This window comes from Gobio gobio (genome assembly GCF_949357685.1).
Source record: "Gobio gobio genome assembly, chromosome: 15".
Taxonomy (NCBI): domain Eukaryota; kingdom Metazoa; phylum Chordata; class Actinopteri; order Cypriniformes; family Gobionidae; genus Gobio; species Gobio gobio.
In genome coordinates, this window is record NC_137108.1 from 26,408,056 (window position 1) to 26,425,555 (window position 17,500).

Below are 17,500 nucleotides of genomic sequence, written 5' to 3' on the forward strand. Positions count from 1 at the left end.
ATCTCTTCCCAGAATCTGAGCAGCAAGTCTGAGGTAGACACGCTTAAATTCAGGCTTGAGTGGGTCTGCCGTTTTAAAGAGCGTCTCTGGCTCCACATTTAATCATAACCATAAATCCATAACAGCCATTTCAGTAACACACACCACAGCAGCGGCCATTTTCATCTAGTAGAGAGGCTTTTAACCGAACGTCTAACAACCACAGATACATCCATTTAGCATGCGCAGTAATTTCACATTGACGATAATGAGAACTGCTGACTCCAGAGGGGCTGTGTGTGTGTGTATGTGTGTGTGTGTGTGTGTGTGTGTTTTGGTTTTCTGAACCCCATATGCATGTGTGCCGTACCTTTTGGATTTCAAAGCTAAAGTCTGCGACCACTAGTAAAAGGGCTACTCTTTATCTTATTTTGTTCTTCAAAAATTCTATTACCACCATAGAAATTTAAGTGGAAAGTTTAATTGAAAAATGTCTTGGTAGCCTTTTTGGTAAGGGGCCAATGACATATAGGAGTGTCCACGATTAACAAAAGAATAAAGCACATGCCAAGTTCTTAGAAAAATGTACTCCATGTGTTCATATTGGTTTCATATGGTTTTGAAAATCCTTTATATCATTTTCAAGAAAAGTATAAATTGTATTGATCTAATACTTGGTGCACTACTCAAGAAAAAAAGTAAAAATATATATTTTCCTTGGACCATAAATATATAAATATTTTTTTAAAGTACCACCATGAATTATTAATTCAGAAATATCATATCAATATTTTGGGGTGCCACACCACATGATATTTCATAACTTGTACTAAACATATGCCTTGTCATAAAAACGATCATAAGGTTTCCAGTTTTCTTTCTGCATGTTGGTTGCACCAAATGACACAGATTTGTAAAAATATTTTTTATATTTCTATTATGATTTAAGAAATAATAAAAGATTATGCAAAATAATTATACAAATTTTTACAGAAAATCATTAAAAATAATTCAAAAATCAAGTTCATTAAAGTGGTATATTGAAACAATGTATGACTTTTATTAAAAATTTTAATGTATTTAAAATGTTTTTTTAAAGTTATTGTTGATTTAAAGGATTAGTTCACTTCAAAATGAACATTTCTTGATTATAAGTTTAATAAGTTTTTTTGAGGAAAACATTTCAGGATTTATCTCCACACAATTGACTTCAATGGCAACCAAAATGTTGAAGGTCCAAATCAATGCAGTTTCTGAGGGCTTCAGAGGCTCTGCACAATCCCAGCTGAGGAATAGGGTCCATTTCTAAACATTTTTTTAAATTTATATACTTTTTAACCTAAATTGCTGATCTTGCGTTGCTCTGCGACACACCACGAATTACATAATCACGTCAGAAAGGTCACGCTAGACGTAGGCAGAAGTACCGCCCCCATGTTTACAAAGTGCTTGTGCGAAGACTAATACAAATATCTTTAGCAAAAAAAGGTTAAGCAACCATGTTGGATGATTTTGAAGTTGGAGATTTTTTTGTAAATGGCGTTTGTATAAGTCTTCGCACGTTCGCTTGGGGCGGTACTTCCGCCTATGTCTAGTGTGACCTTTCCGACGTATTTGCGTCAATCCGTGGCACGTCGCAGAGCAGCGCAAGATGAGCAATTTAGGTTAAAAAGTATATAAATGTTAATTTTTTCTTGAAAATGACTGATGGTTTCGCTAGACCCTATTCCTCAGCTGGGATCGTGCAGAGCCTCTGAAGCCCTTCCTTTGAAACTGCATTGATTTGGACCTTCAACATTTTGGTTGCCATTGAAATACATTATGTGAAGGAAAATCCTGGAATGTTTTCCTCAAAAACGTAATTTCTTTTCCACTGAAGAAAGAAAGAGACGAACATCTTGGATGAGATGGGGGTGAGTAAATTATCAGGAAATGTTTTATTTTAAAGTGAACTAATCCTTTAATGACAGTCAGACTCAAGCTGCATAAACTTCACAAGTATAGGCAAAACTTGAGCCATGTTATCAATTTAAAAGGAAACAAGTTAATGAAAGGGTCACTGTTAAAGATGCTTCCTGTAATAAAGTATAGTTTGTCTTGAAATCACGACTCTTTAGCGGTTTTCTCTTCTGTTTTATCCTCAAATGCTCCTGTACACACACACACACACATACACCGACCAACTCAAACTACAACTTGAATTTAGATCGGACACACTGATCCCTTGTTTTCAGCTACAGGATCGAGCTTAAACAATTAAAAAGACAGACACATTGTTACGCTTTCTTTGAAGTGAACAATAGACAAACAAACACACACACACACACACACACACAGTATCAGGGTAGGGGTGGGTTCGTGAAGTTTGACACAAAGGCTCTGTGCTGTGTATACACTCTCAAGCTTGAACAATGCTCTATTGTCCTGGTCAGCACTGCTGTAATTTATGTAAAGATACTTTCCCCCCTTTCTGTCTCTTCCTCTTTTTCCCACCCTCTCTTTGGTTTTTGTTGTCCCACTCTTTCTTTCAAGGAGACTGCTTCCTCTTCTTCTACTCTCTCCATTTTGCCTGCCATCCTTCACCTTAAAAGATTCCATCACGGCAGACTTTCGCATTCTTCGTTTACTTGAGGGGCTTTCGCACTAGTTATAGGAACTAGCCACCAGGACGGTCCCCCAAGAACAAAATTTTCCCCGAGGGCCATTTTCCTTGTTGCTTTCGCAAAGTCAGTAGATATTCTCAAGTGATGTAAGCTGGCCAACAGTGAAGTAATTTATGTGAGGCATTCAACAACTGAAGGATAGAGCAGTGGTTCCCAACCAGGGGTCTGCGCCCCCATTAGTTTATAACCCCCTGCTATAGTTTATAAGCCTGTTAATAAATTAACTGTATCTGCTGTACATCTATATATTGTACATGTGCTGCTCTTCTTCCACTCTCTTCTGAGCTCTTTCCCTCACACGAAGGCATGTTCTCCTCAGTAGAGCCCCAGGTGAAGGATTACAAGGACCATCAATCAGAACCGGCCAGTTCCGTTTTTTGTTTTTTTGTTTTATTTCAGTTACAAAAAATATTACAAAGTCTGTAAACGGGACGTTAACAGAGGCCAGAGATGGGACACACTGAAGACGGACACAAAGAGAGCAGAATAAATACTGTACCAGGTACTTCAGGACAAAAGTTTGGGAACCACTGGGATAGAGGATGCCGAAATTGGTTAAGAAGTGGCTGGACTTCGGCATCCGCCCATCTATCGCTGTTTTCCATGTTCGTTGAGTTAGTTTTTAAAGTAGTAGTTTTTGTTTAATTTACTTTTGCTGTAGTTTCGCATAGCATGCGTTCGGCTAATCAACGTACACTTACGTCACTGGTAACTCCTCCTGTGCTGATTTAGACCCTACTCTGAAGTAAGAGATAATTTAGTCCCCCAAAGGGCATTCCTATAACTAAAATCATTCCCAGTTCCTGTGGTGCGGACAAAGCCTAAAAAATAAATAAAAAAGTTACAGGAACTGTATGAAAATGCTCTTCCAGTGCGAAAGGACCATTGGTATTCCTAAACTGATTCACTTTCCATTATTAGCTACATCAAGCTATTCCTATGGAATAGCATTTTGGATAGTGGCACATTATTCTCTAAAAAAGGATAAACATTTTTTTTTTAAAAGCAACAGAAAAAAACAATTAAACGTAAAACCAATTAGTTTTGTTAGATAAACTATTATTTAACAAAATTAATATGGTATTAATTCAATAGCTAGTTTTAAACATAAATGTCTGCATCCCCCCCATATACCCTCAATGTGATTATTACCCTATTTTGTATTATTTATTCTTTTCTTTTTCTTTTTAATCAACTGGAAACTATTCTTAAAGAACTCATTTTAATTACCAAAACCCTAATATTTAGACAAGATTTTGCGCACAACCTTTTTTCACTTCAACTCTAGATTTTCAGGCTTTTTTGCAACATACTCATTAAAAGTGAGTGAGTGAGTGAGTGTGAGAGTGAGAGTGAGAGTGAGAGTGAGAGTGAGAGAGAGAGGAAATAAGATGAGGGAATTGAAGAGCTTTGGCCTGAAACCAAAGCTGTAAAAACAGGAAAACTGTCATGTAATTTTATGGCCACAGACCATCTTTCCTTCCTTTTTGGGCTTCATGTAGAAGAGGCGAGAGGATGAGGGTGGAGCAAAAGGCAAGAAAAAGGAGCATTTTCACTTATGTTCTCATAAATATTCATATAAATGCTAAAAAAAACTAAACATGAAAGATACACACGAACACCAGGCAGAAAAACACATGTCAACAGAATATCAACTAAATTAAAGCAGTACCTAATTTTTTTATATATGACATTCAACACCTACAATTTGGTTTTTTTGGGGGGGTGGGCAAGCATGCATTAAACATTTTTTATCAAAAGTGCCAGTAAATACATTTATGATGTTACAAAATATATATATTTCTAATAAATGCTGTATTTTGCTTACTTTCTATTCATCTAATCAGAGGTGCAACAGATCACAAAACACTGCATAGTCTTCAATGTATAAATAAAAATATACTTTGTTAAAAGCTACAAAAGTGATTTTCTGTTTGTCTTTTGTTGTTTGATTTACATTAATGCGTGGACCCAATATAATGATACGCATCCGTTTTCTTTCTCAATTGCTTATGTTCACTTAAGACATAACCAACTGTGTTCATGAGGATATTCGCCAATACAGATATTTTGCCATAATATTTCATGTATGCGTCAATTCAAGACGAGCTGAGTGCTCTTTCGCATCTTTCCACTAAAACATTAAGCAATTATCAACATTGATAATAAGAAATCTTTCTTGAGCAGCCAATCAGCATTTAGAATGATTTCTGAAGGATCATGTGACACTGAAGTGAAAATACAGCTTTGCCATCACAGGAATAAATTACATTTTAAACTGTATTCAAATAGAAAACAGTGGTTTTAAATAGTAATAATATTTCACAATATTACGTTTTTACTGCATTTTTGATCAAATAAATTTAGCCTTAAATGATCATCAAACTTCTTTCAAAAACATTACAAATATTACCGGCCCCAAACTTTTGAATGGTAGTGTAAACTAGGCTGCATTTGGTGTATAATGTTACGTTGTCACCCTGATTGGCGTTTCTGTGCATGTTCTCCAACACTGCAGCACACTTACAGCTATAGTAGTAATGGTGTCCGGGCAGGAATTCAAAGCCCAGGGAGAAGGGTGTGAAGCGCTGGATCTTTTCAGAGAATCTGACAGGGCCGTAGGGAGCGTACGGCTTGTTACACTCCCATCTCTTGATGGCCTCTTTAGTCTCCACGCAGCCCCTGAACTGGCGCTCCGCCACCAGGTACAGAGCCAGAGTCTCCATAGTGCCGCTCGACGGGTGGTCAGCAGGATAGTGGGGACACAGTATATCCAGATAATCACTCAGATTGACCTGGACAGAGTAATCATCTCCTGTTAACCTGAGAGCAGAAGAGAGAGAGGGTTATTAGAGGGTGTATTTCTTTCATGAGAGAAATTCATGGCCACAATCACTAAAAATGGCATTTTTCCAAGTCCACAGAACAGATTTCAGATGCGTCAGCAAGATCTGCACTGAATCATGCTCGGATCGGCGCTCGCTTGGCCGCTTCGTGGAATATTATTAAGAGTTAGCAACATGACAAAACATTAGTAAGTACCTGATGATACAGATAAAAGGATGCAGCGACAATGTGAATTATTAACATTAGTAAAGATTAAAGTTAGGTAAGCTAAATTAAGCAAGTTTTATGCTACTTGAGTGATACTGCACAGTAACACTGAAAGAGAAACCCTGAGGATTTCAGTAAGGTTAAAAGATTCACACAGCACCAGATACGGACCATGGCTCTCAATAACAGCTTCATGCTAATTAGTGAGAGTTTCATTCTTATCCTTCCACACACACAAAGTCAAAAGTCAAGTTGCACTAATAGGGGAAGAATTAGCATAGAATGGCCCTTAGGGGCTTGGTAAATAAATTCACTTTCCCATTTGTTTACACATGAGTGTACAAGACACGATACAGGGCTCGACATTAAGCTTGTTCACGTGCTTGTCCTTCGGACAAGAAAATATGTCATTCACTTGTCCAAGTAAAAAATTAGCTTGTCTGGAAAAAAAATTATGTTTTTTTTTTTTTGTGTTGTAAAGAAAATGTATTCTGAAGCAATATTCTCCCCAGTGTTCAATCAGCTTTGACAAATTTAATCTGCATATTTGTAATATTTTTACCTTTTATAAGGGGCATTTTCCCCCTAATCTTATTAAATATAGGCTATGCTTCAGCTTTCCTTTTATATTCTTAAATTTGATCAACAAATTAAATTAGAAGACACTATAGGGCTGTTACCAATCAAATTAACTGAAAAATTACAACTGCATTAAATAATGTTATGAGATTGTTTGAAATATTTTTTGAATAAACAAATAAGAAAAGTTGGAAAGAATGTTTAAACATGAAACTAAACTGCCAGTAGGTGGCGGCAGGTGACCGTCTGATTGAGGGAGTCACTGAGTTGATTCGTTCAAATGGCTGATTCATTCAAGAATGAGGTCGTTTACGAATTGGTAATTGAATCTTTGATTCAACCGATTCATTCAAAACGCTGAATCATTCACTAACACACTGTTGCGATGACACGCGTTCTGCTGTGATCTTTGTTTGGAACTATTTTCGCTGCTGAAATAGAACAAAAACACTCAATATTGCATCTAAAATGCAAGTGACTTAATGTTAATAATTGTTAATAAAAGTTTCATTTTTAGTCGAGATGTTATTTCAGGAAAACAGCACTCTTGGTAATGTGACGTTATCATATGTTATAAAAAATATAAATGAACTCCGCATTTTTACTGCAGTGTGTTAACTGACTTTCTCTGTGTGAGTGGTGCACATTTGTTTTGATTTCTCCTCGAGAGGCTGCGCGAGCGTCAACAGCGCAACGTTATAGTATACCAGCAGTTCATTATACATTATATATTATTATCCACTATCGATCGCCACTAACACTAATGAATGCAGAATCATTCTTGCATTTTGGTGATTTTGGTGATGGATGGATGGATGGATGGAAAAAGACGGATGGACAGACAGTAAGAAAAAGAAAAAGATGGATAGACAGAAAGAAAGAGACAGACAGACCACAGTGAGAAAGAAAGAACAGAAGGAAGGAAGGAAGGAAGGCTGAAAGAGACAGACAGAAACAAAGAACAGAAGTAAAAGGGAAAAGACAGTGAGAAAGAAAGAACAGAAGGAAAAGGAAAAAGACAGACAGAAAGAAAGAGACAGACAGACAGTGAGAAAGAAAGAACAAAAGGAAAAGGAAAAAGACAGACAGAAAGAAAGAGACAGACAGACAGTGAGAAAGAAAGAACAAAAGGAAAAGGAAAAAGACAGACAGAAAGTGAGAAAGAAAGAACAGAAGGAAAAGGAAAAAGACAGACAGAAAGAAAGAGACAGACAGACAGTGAGAAAGAAAGAACAAAAGGAAAAGGAAAAAGACAGACAGAAAGAAAGAGACAGACAGACAGTGAGAAAGAAAGAACAAAAGGAAAAGGAAAAAGACAGACAGAAAGAAAGAAAGAGACAGACAGACAGTGAGAAAGAAAGAACAAAAGGAAAAGGAAAAAGACAGACAGAAAGAAAGAAAGAGACAGACAGACAGTGAGAAAGAAAGAACAAAAGGAAAAGGAAAAAGACAGACAGAAAGAGAGAAAGAAAGAACAAAAGGAAAAGGAAAAAGACAGACAGAAAGAGAGAAAGAAAGAACAAAAGGAAAAGGAAAAAGACAGACAGAAAGAGAGAAAGAAAGAACAAAAGGAAAAGGAAAAAGACAGACAGAAAGAAAGAAAGAGACAGACAGACAGTGAGAAAGAAAGAAAGAACAGAAGGAAGGAAGGAAAAATAAAAAGATGGAAGGAAGGAAGGAAAAATAAAAAGAAGGAAGGAAGGAAGGAAGGAAGGAAGGAAGGAAGGAAGGAAGGAAGGAAGGAAGGAAGGAAGGAAGGAAGGAAGGAAGGAAGGAAGGAAGGAAGGAAGGAAGGAAGGAAGGAAGGAAGGAAGGAAGGAAGGAAGGAAGGAAGGAAGGAAGGAAGGAAGGAAGGAAGGAAGGAAGGAAGGAAGGAAGGAAGGAAGGAAGGAAGGAAAAATAAAAAGATGGATGAATGGAAGGAAGGAAGGAAAAATAAAAAGATGGATGAATGGAAGGAAGGAAGGAAGGAAAAGATGGATGAATGGAAGGAAGGAAGGAAGGAAGGAAGGAAGGAAGGAAAAAGATGGATGAATGGAAGGAAGGAAGGAAGGAAGGAAGGAAAAGATGGATGAATGGAAGGAAGGAAGGAAGGAAGGAAGGAAGGAAAAAGATGGATGAATGGAAGGAAGGAAGGAAGGAAGGAAAGAAAAAGATGGATGAATGGAAGGAAGGAAGGAAGGAAGGAAGGAAGGAAGGAAGGAAGGAAGGAAGGAAGGAAGGAAGGAAGGAAGGAAGGAAGGAAGGAAGGAAGGAAGGAAGGAAGGAAGGAAGGAAGGAAGGAAGGAAGGAAGGAAGGAAGGAAGGAAGGAAGGAAGGAAGGAAGGAAGGAAGGAAGGAAGAAAAAGGAAAAAGACAGACAGACAGACAGAAAGAAAGAACAAAAGGAAGGAAGGAAACACACAAAACAAAACGTTTTTTACGTTAAAGACCAATTTATACTTCTGCGTCGTGTGTACACCGTTGATACGTTGTAAGCTGTGTGTTGCACGTGTAGCCTACGACGTACCCTGACGTGCACCTCTCCATAAATGTAACAACATGTCAATTTTAAGCGGGCCGCAAGCGCTGTGATTGGTCTGCCAGAACCCCTCCCCCAGGGTGTAGAGGCTACAGCGCAGGTCCGACGCAGAAGTAGAAAACAGCCTCGTGTTCACAGGTACTTAAGAAGTGCAGATGAACTATAGACTGTGGAAAAACAGGTGAGAACCAGAGCAAAGGAGCAGCGGAGATGAAGCGAGACAGGAAGTGAGGTGAGGGCTCAGAGAGAGAAGGGTTACAGAGAGGAGAGACAGACACATGGAGGGAGGTAAAGAAAGGGTTCTATTTTAATTAGTGGCCCTAGAGAGAGTTTGGTGGGAGACAGCAAGAAGACAAGATGGATTTTAATTGGTCTTTCTTCACTGCGAACGTGCGTGTGTGCCAGAGAATGAACCGAGCGAGGGATGAGAAGAGGCCACGGAGGAGAAGAAGAAAAGACAGGATGTGAGAGCAAGGCGGCCCGGTCCAGGTCTGTCACCGGGAGTCTTTTGTGAAGAAGCGACAGAGCGAAGGAGGCAGAGGAAGTCTGAGAAGGAAAGAAGGGAACACACACGGGCAGAAAAGTGAGGAGGGGGTTGTCCTGAGTTAAGTGGGTGGACAGAGAGAGACGACGGAAAAAGGCTAATGAAAGACTCCAGACCACAGACAGAAAGAGCAAGGGAGCCAAACAGATTGAGCCAGAAACGGAGAAAGTGAGAGTAACCTCGACCCACAGTCTATGCCCTAGTTAAGACGTAAACTCACTACACAGACGTCTCCTCATCGAACCATCGTGTCACAGTCCATCCGAGATCTGACAGCAAATGTCATATTTACAAATGCTGCAAGCTTGGCCAGTGATGAGACATCTACAAGTTGCTAATTAGCTGTCAAGCTAATGTAATTGTCATCAATCAGGCCCGTTTGAAGGGACCATCATCTCATGTTGTGACCGTTTAATAATTGAACACTGGACCAGAACAAATGGAGTTTGTTTGACCTTTCCTCTTGTTTTTCCACAGGATAATACATTTAGAATCTAATCTGGGGATCAGTTTTCATGTTTAATTGGCATTGGATATTAGGGGGAATTTACCGCTGGCAAGATGGGCTTTTAATAAAATTTGGCTGGCTGTGGAAAAATTCAACACCCATAATGATCTTTGATTTCAGCGCCCTATTGTGGTCAGTTAGATATTTTTGTTTGAAAGAAATAATTACTTTTATTCAGCAAGGATGCATTCGATTGATCAAAACAGACAGTAATGACGGTTATACTGTTACAAAAGATTTCAACCCGTTCTCACTCCCAGGGCGTCAAAATCCGAAGCATGGTCAAGTGCTTTCCGCGTCACAATAAAGATGCTAAAGGTACCCCTAGGCGTCACTATATCGACGCGCTCCATTCATTTCAATGAGAAATTTGGCGTCATACACACACAGATCGTCATGATGATCATAAATTGGGTTATGATTTTGCCATTATGACATGTTGGAGTGTGATTCTCAATTTAATCAGCCAGCATCATTTTATTTACGCTATCTAGACATGTAACCCAACCCCATTCCATCCCTAAACCTTCCCATTTGTGTGGTATATAAAACACCGATATAACAGGCAGATATGACTGCATGCACAATTTATTCAAAAAGTACAAATATTCCAAGTGTTCCGAGGCCAAGCAATTGATTTGTGTGAAGGAAAGCCCCAAAAGCGATCAGCGTCTCCATCCGCAGAAGATCATGAACACATTCAATTTCAAATATTGCCACCCGTTAGGGTTGTGCCGATGGACGATATCATCGCCAGATATACACTCACCTAAAGGATTATTAGGAACACCTGTTCAATTTCTCATTAATGCAATTATCTAATCAACCAATCACATGGCAGTTGCTTCAATGCATTTAGGGGTGTGGTCCTGGTCAAGACAATCTCCTGAACTCCAAACTGAATGTCAGAATGGGAAAGAAAGGTGATTTAAGCAATTTTGAGCGTGACATGGTTGTTGGTGCCAGACGGGCCGGTCTGAGTATTTCACAATCTGCTCAGTTACTGGGATTTTCACGCGCAACCATTTCTAGGGTTTACAAAGAATGGTGTGAAAAGGGAAAAACATCCAGTATGCGGCAGTCCTGTGGGCGAAAATGCCTTGTTTATGCTAGAGGTCAGAGGAGAATGGGCCGACTGATTCAAGCTGATAGAAGAGCAACTTTGACTGAAATAACCACTCGTTACAACCGAGGTATGCAGCAAAGCATTTGTGAAGCCACAACGCGCACAACCTTGAGGCGGATGGGCTACAACAGCAGAAGACCCCACCGGGAACTTCATCTCCACTACAAATAGGAAAAAGAGGCTACAATTTGCACGAGCTCACCAAAATGTGATGACAGTTGAAGACTGGAAAAATGTTGCCTGGTCAGATGAGTCTCGATTTCTGTTAAGACATTCAGATGGTGGAGTCAGAATTTGGCGTAAGCAGAATGAGAACATGGATCCATCATGCCTTGTTACCACTGTGCAGGCTGGTGGTGGTGGTGGTGTAATGGTGTGGGGGATGTTTTCTTGGCACACTTTAGGCCCCTTAGTGCCAATTGGGCATCGTTTAAATGCCACGGCCTACCTGAGCATTGTTTCTGACCATGTCCATCCCTTTATGACCACCATGTACCCATCCTCTGATGGCTACTTCCAGCAGGATAATGCACCATGTCACAAAGCTCGAATCATTTCAAATTGGTTTCTTGAACATGACAATGAGTTCACTGTACTAAAATGGCCCCCACAGTCACCAGATCTCAACCCAATAGAGCATCTGTGGGATGTGGTGGAACGGGAGCTTCGTGCCCTGGATGTGCATCCCACAAATCACCATCAACTGCAAGATGCTATCCTATCAATATGGGCCAACATTTCTAAAGAATGCTTTCAGCACCTTGTTGAATCAATGCCACGTAGAATTAAGGCAGTTCTGAAGGTGAAAGGGGGTCAAACACAGTATTAGTATGGTTTTCTTAATAACCCTTTAGGTGAGTGTATATAGCCTACATTGTGAAATAATTTGAGGCTGAAACATCCATAAGTATGTTATTTTAGTACTTCCGTCAGTGAAACAACACTACAGCCTATAAAACATTTAAACGATTTTCAGTAAATAATGGTAACCTAAAGAATATAAGAAAATTAAATATTATTTAGAAAAATATTTGATTCATACCATTTCCCCGCAAAGATGCGTCATATAGCCTACCGATCTGCGCTTTGAGAGGAATCTGGGACACAAGCTGGATAGACACCTTTTCGAATATCTTTGCAACATCAGGAGAAAACATGAAGACAAAGATATTCAGTCAAGAGCAGTGAGTGTTTTTTTTCTTCTGTCTTTTGTAATCTCGTCTTTTATGAGAAAACGCTTCACTGCCATTAACGAGATTTTCCGGCTTCACTGTTATACGGTAGAGGGGGGGCGCTATTACGCATCTCCTGAACGAGTACAGAATCTCCTGATCAAAACAGAGGCGAAGAAGAAGCAGAAAAGAGCGATCTCATATAAGCAGATACATATGTAAAATAACGCGATCATCAACATTAAACAGCACATAAATCAAAACTGCCTAATGTTACGGAATTAAATGTCGACCCAGGACGAGCTATAGGACTGTGAAGCTTTGGGGATATTGATGGACTCCAACTACTCCATCTGTGTTCTGATCATCGTTCTGAGCTTTTTTCTCAAAATGTTGCTTTTTTTCATGAAACTTACCCACATTCAAGTGGTGAAAAAAAAAGAATGCATGAAGTTAGAATAAAAGCAGAGGGTCTGTTCTTTCTTTTTATATTGCATGTTCAGATACAAGATATTTTGTGTGCCATGAAACTTGTGTGACCAAAAACGCTGGTGGCGACGGGAAAATTTCATGTTTATGTTCACTTAAGACATAACCGAAGATATGTTTATGATGATACTCGGCAAGAGTATTGTGTGAATATTCGCCCACAAATATTCGCCAAATGGCCCACAAACGCTGCGAGACGCGTGGGCACGCATGCGAACAAATTTTTCAAATCGATGAGTAATGCACTGCAATTACTCAAATGTACATAAGTTATCATGATGAAGCTGCTGTAAAACCACAGTCTACACGCAGAATTGAACAGGTCAAACCTTCTGGAGAAAACGGTTAGCAATCATGTAATTACAGCATTTTGAAAATGCTGTAGCTGAACTTTGACAGTGTCAGACAGCATTTTACTGTAGTTAAAATAGTCAAACCGCTATAATAATAATTCACAGACACCAATAATTATGTGTAGCTGAGGTTCCAGTCTCAGCACGTGTCTCTTTTAGTGTGGCGGAGATGAAAGTGCAATAAAGAGGTGAAGGAAATGTGTTTACTGCTCCCTCTCCTCCTCCTCCACACATGCAGCGACTCGAGCGATGACACAACCAGCGAGCTGATCAATAACCGTGACTGAGTATTGGTGATCAATCTCCATGACAGGCCGAATCGATCAGGAGTCAGTCAAATGTAACTCAGACAAGGCCTTCTGATCAATTTTGCGCTGTGTTCAACAGCCCCGAGCTGCACAACACATCCCAATTAACACACCCACATATTTCACAAATACATGTACACAAGTAAATAAAAGCTTTAGTGAAATGACAACTAAAGTCAAGCATTTAGTACAATGATTCCACTTCCCTACACACATTACTAAAAGCTGGCAAATCGACTTGTACATTTACATTTTACTTTACAGAGGGTTACTGAGAGTGAAAAGGTGAGGGAGCGAGAGAGAGAGAAAAAGAGATATAAGGGACAGAAGACATAAAGCAATCAGCAGAGAGAGGTTAAAGTGTCAGGTTCGGTCAGTCTGAAAAATGAAAATGCCCCGAGTAAGAGAGAACAAGTGCGAGGATCTATAAACTATGTGGTAATCATGGTCATATTCAGCATGCTGATAATGCGGCTGCTTCCCTCGAATGGAGATCTGCCATGGACTTGGGCTTGACACACTTCAGTGAGTGCATTAATGCAATAATAATGAAGAATAATTCTCAGTTTACTGAAGAAGAATAATAGATACTTCACAGATTTATTCACTGGGGTTCTCAATTTAATGTGTTCATTCTGTGTGATTAATTACAATTAAATTAGACCAACAATACGAAAAAAAGAAAGTTTTTAAATAAGCGGTACATTTTAAAATAAATAAAAATAGAAATAGAAATAAATAAAAATAGAAATTAATAGAAATAAAAAATAGAAATTAATAGGAAATTAATAAATAAAATGAGAAATGAATAGAAATTAAAAGAGAAATGAATAGAAATATCAATCAATCCATCCATCCATCCCTCCCTCTTTAAATGGTTAGTTCACCCAAAAATGAGAATTCTCCCAAAATGTACTCCCTCTCAAGCTATCCCAGGTATATATGACCAGTGTTGAGGAAAGTTACTTTTAAAAGTAATGCATTACAATATTGCGTTACTCCCTTAAAAAGTAACTAATTGAGTTACTTAGTTACTTTTTAAGAAAAGTAATGAGTTACGTTACTTTTTTGCGGTACCTTTGCGTTACTTTTTCTCACCTGGGCTGGGCTTGTTTTTTTTGTTTTTGTTTTTTTTATAACAAAAAAAGTTCTATTTTTGTGCAAATGTAAAGACCTCTTCACACCAAAATTGAAATAATAAGCCTCAGGCTGAGGTAAAAATTCTAATTCACGCATTAACAGAAGAGGACGCAGGAGAAAAAAAAGTTTTACCAATAAAAACAAAAAATCTAGTAATTTTTGCTCATGGCTTAACTGAATTAAAGGTCAGCAGCAAGACATTGGTCAATAAAGGTAGATTAAATGCATAAAAATATTTGTTTTATTTAACATTTCATTACTGGAGGTTTGCATGGTAGGCTACTCTGATTTTTGCATTTGACTGATTTTTATTAATTTTGAGGAGTACTGAATCTTTTTTGTGCAAGTGAGATGAATAAATTCTCATATTTAGTCTAGAACTACAATAACCATCATGTTTACACACAACGCCTCTGCACTTACTCTCAACACGGGGACAGGAGAGCTGTCAGTCAAATAAATGTAAAAACTTGCGTTACTTTTTTAAAAAAGAAACTCAGATATTTTGTTGTAAATTTGAAAAGTAATGCATTACTTTACTAGTTACTTGAAAAAGTAATCTGATTACTTAACTCAAATTACTTGTAATGCGTTACCCCCAACACTGTATATATGACTATCTTCTTTCGGCTAAACACAATCAGGGTTATATAAAAAAATATCCTTGCTCTTCCAAGCTTTATAATGGGAGTGAATAGTACCTGAGATTTTGAAGCCCAAAAAAGCGCATCCATCCATCATAAAAAGTAATCCACACGGCTCCAGGGGGTTAATAAAGGCCTTCTGAAGCATAGGGATGCATTTTTGAAAAAAAAAATTTATAATAATAATTCCATATTTAAACTTTATAAACTATAAATCACTGGCTTCCAGTAACGACCGTACAGTCGAGTTCCAGCGGAAGAGTGACCTCTGACCTGACCTTTTGCAATACGTCATAAGTCAGGTCAGAGGTCACTCTTCTGCCGGAACTAGACTTGATGTGCTTTTTTGGATTTCAAAATCTCAGGTACTATTCACTCCCATTATAAAACTTTGAAGAGCAAGGATATTTTTAATATAACTCTGATTGTGTTTAGTTGAAAGAAGAAAGTCATATACACCTAGGATTGCTTGAGGGTGAGTAAAATATTTGGGTGAACTAACCTTTTAATGTTTTCATCTGCAACAATAATGCTTTGTCTTTAAAATATCTTAATTTCAGGTTTAATTGCAGTTAATATGCAGTGAATTACAATTCATTCAATTAAAGTGAAAGATTTTGTGCTCCGCAGAATTCATCCAGGTTTGGAACGACTTAAGGGTGAGTAAATGCTGACAATTTTTATTTCTGGGTGAACGATCTCTTTAATAAATAAAATATATTTTTCCTTCTTTCATTCTTTTTTTCCTTTTCTTTTTTTACACAGACCTGCTATGCATGAACAAATACTAAAGAGGCATGAGATATTAAATTATTCAATCATTAAGTGATTAAACATACACACACACAGTAAATTATCCTACAAGATCCATATAATGTCTGCAACATATATTTTGTCTGATTAAATCCTGCAGCGCTGGAGCCAAACTGGAGTCATTATACCATTACAGCAGGCGCTTCACGGTTTTAATAATAGAACATATTCATAGTAAAAAAAAAAAAAAAAAAGTCTGTGTGGGAGTATACGCCTGAGCGCGAACATGAATGAAAATAGAGGCCGACCCTGCCAGCAGCACCTTTGATCCCTTTATAAAAGAGAATAATTAAAACACGAACAATTTCACAACCACGGCGGAGGAATACAGAGCAGCCTCGACAAGGCGTGCATACCAAATGAGCTACGCAATCTCGCTTCAGTCTTACTGTACGCCGTAACATAATTGCTAAATGGACCTGATAATTGATCAACAATGCTAGGCTATCCACAGAAAAACACAAAAACATGCTGGGAAAGAAAAGGGAGGTGCGAGGGGTCGGCGTAGGTGAACTGATTGGTGAGAGTTAGGGGTCCTTATGGACTCGGCAATGAAGGAATTTTGTAAGAACTCTAAAACCAACCAATGAGGAAAAGGGCATATTTATGTGGAGCTGCCCTGGGGCGGCCAGCAGTTGGGTTATCTGAGGAGCTTTGATAAAAGAATGGCAAAAATACATGAAGACAAGGACTTGGAAAGTTTTGAGAAGACAATATGTGTCAGAGAGAGAGAGCGAGAGAGAGAGAAAGAGGATTTGGTTGAGGGGTGAGGACTCAAGGTGGGCTGGCACGCTTGGCCAAGCTGAACTCTTTCAAGGAAGACACTAGCATGGGAACGAGGGTTGTGGAGGAATGGAAAGAGTAAAAAAAAAAAAAAGATATAGTTAGAGACCTTGGCAACAGGCGAGGCATCCAAGGGGAGTCGAGGGGGCTAGAGGGGTGAGAAAGAGAATGAGTGAGAGAGAACAAAAGAAAAAGAGAGAGTACTCGTTCCCCAAAGGGGATCCAATGCTCCACTGCACTTTCAGTCAATGGTTCATCCCTCCATCATACAGAGTAACAGGAGGAAGAGCAAATGAGATGATTTCAATCAAAATATTTTATGATTTCGAAAAAGAATATCTTTTTCCCGATCATTTTAGACGGCGCTCTTTCATCACTCCATTTTTCTTCGGCTGCCACCCCCTTTCCCTTTTCCACTCAGGAATATATCAGGTGACGTGCATATGACCTGTATCAAAGTCGTCCTCATATTCACCATTAACCCTCTACATCGCATGTTCTATCTTTCGCCTTCTCTCGCTCTCTTTCTCTCCCTCTCATCAGGTCACGTTAGTCTCTGGGGTTTGACAGCCACGCTGCAGATGCATCCCTGTTAGAGCCTGTTTGAAACAGGACTTCAAAACCAACAGTGAAGAACTCAAAAAACACACAACTGTAGAGCGTTTCAACACTGAAGGGTTTACGCAGCCACACCTTACGCCAGAGCTTCTCATCTCGCAGGTCTGTTCTAAAAGTCACGTGATGCACATGAGTGTTTTTGCTAAATGCAAATGATAAGCAACTAGCGATATTTCCATTCATAGTTCAAATAAATATGCTTTAAA

At 38.7% G+C, this 17,500-nt stretch overlaps 1 protein-coding gene across 2 annotated transcripts in view; it reads right to left on the minus strand.

Moving 5' to 3' along the window:
* Positions 1–17,500, minus strand: part of efna4 (ephrin A4) — a 59,741-nt gene that overhangs the window by 12,324 nt on the left and 29,917 nt on the right. For both annotated transcript variants that reach the window (XM_079837915.1, XM_079837914.1), the window contains one exon: positions 5,170–5,465. In XM_079837915.1, the coding sequence (XP_079694041.1) occupies positions 5,170–5,465 (296 nt within the window). The remainder of the gene's footprint in view (positions 1–5,169; positions 5,466–17,500) is intronic.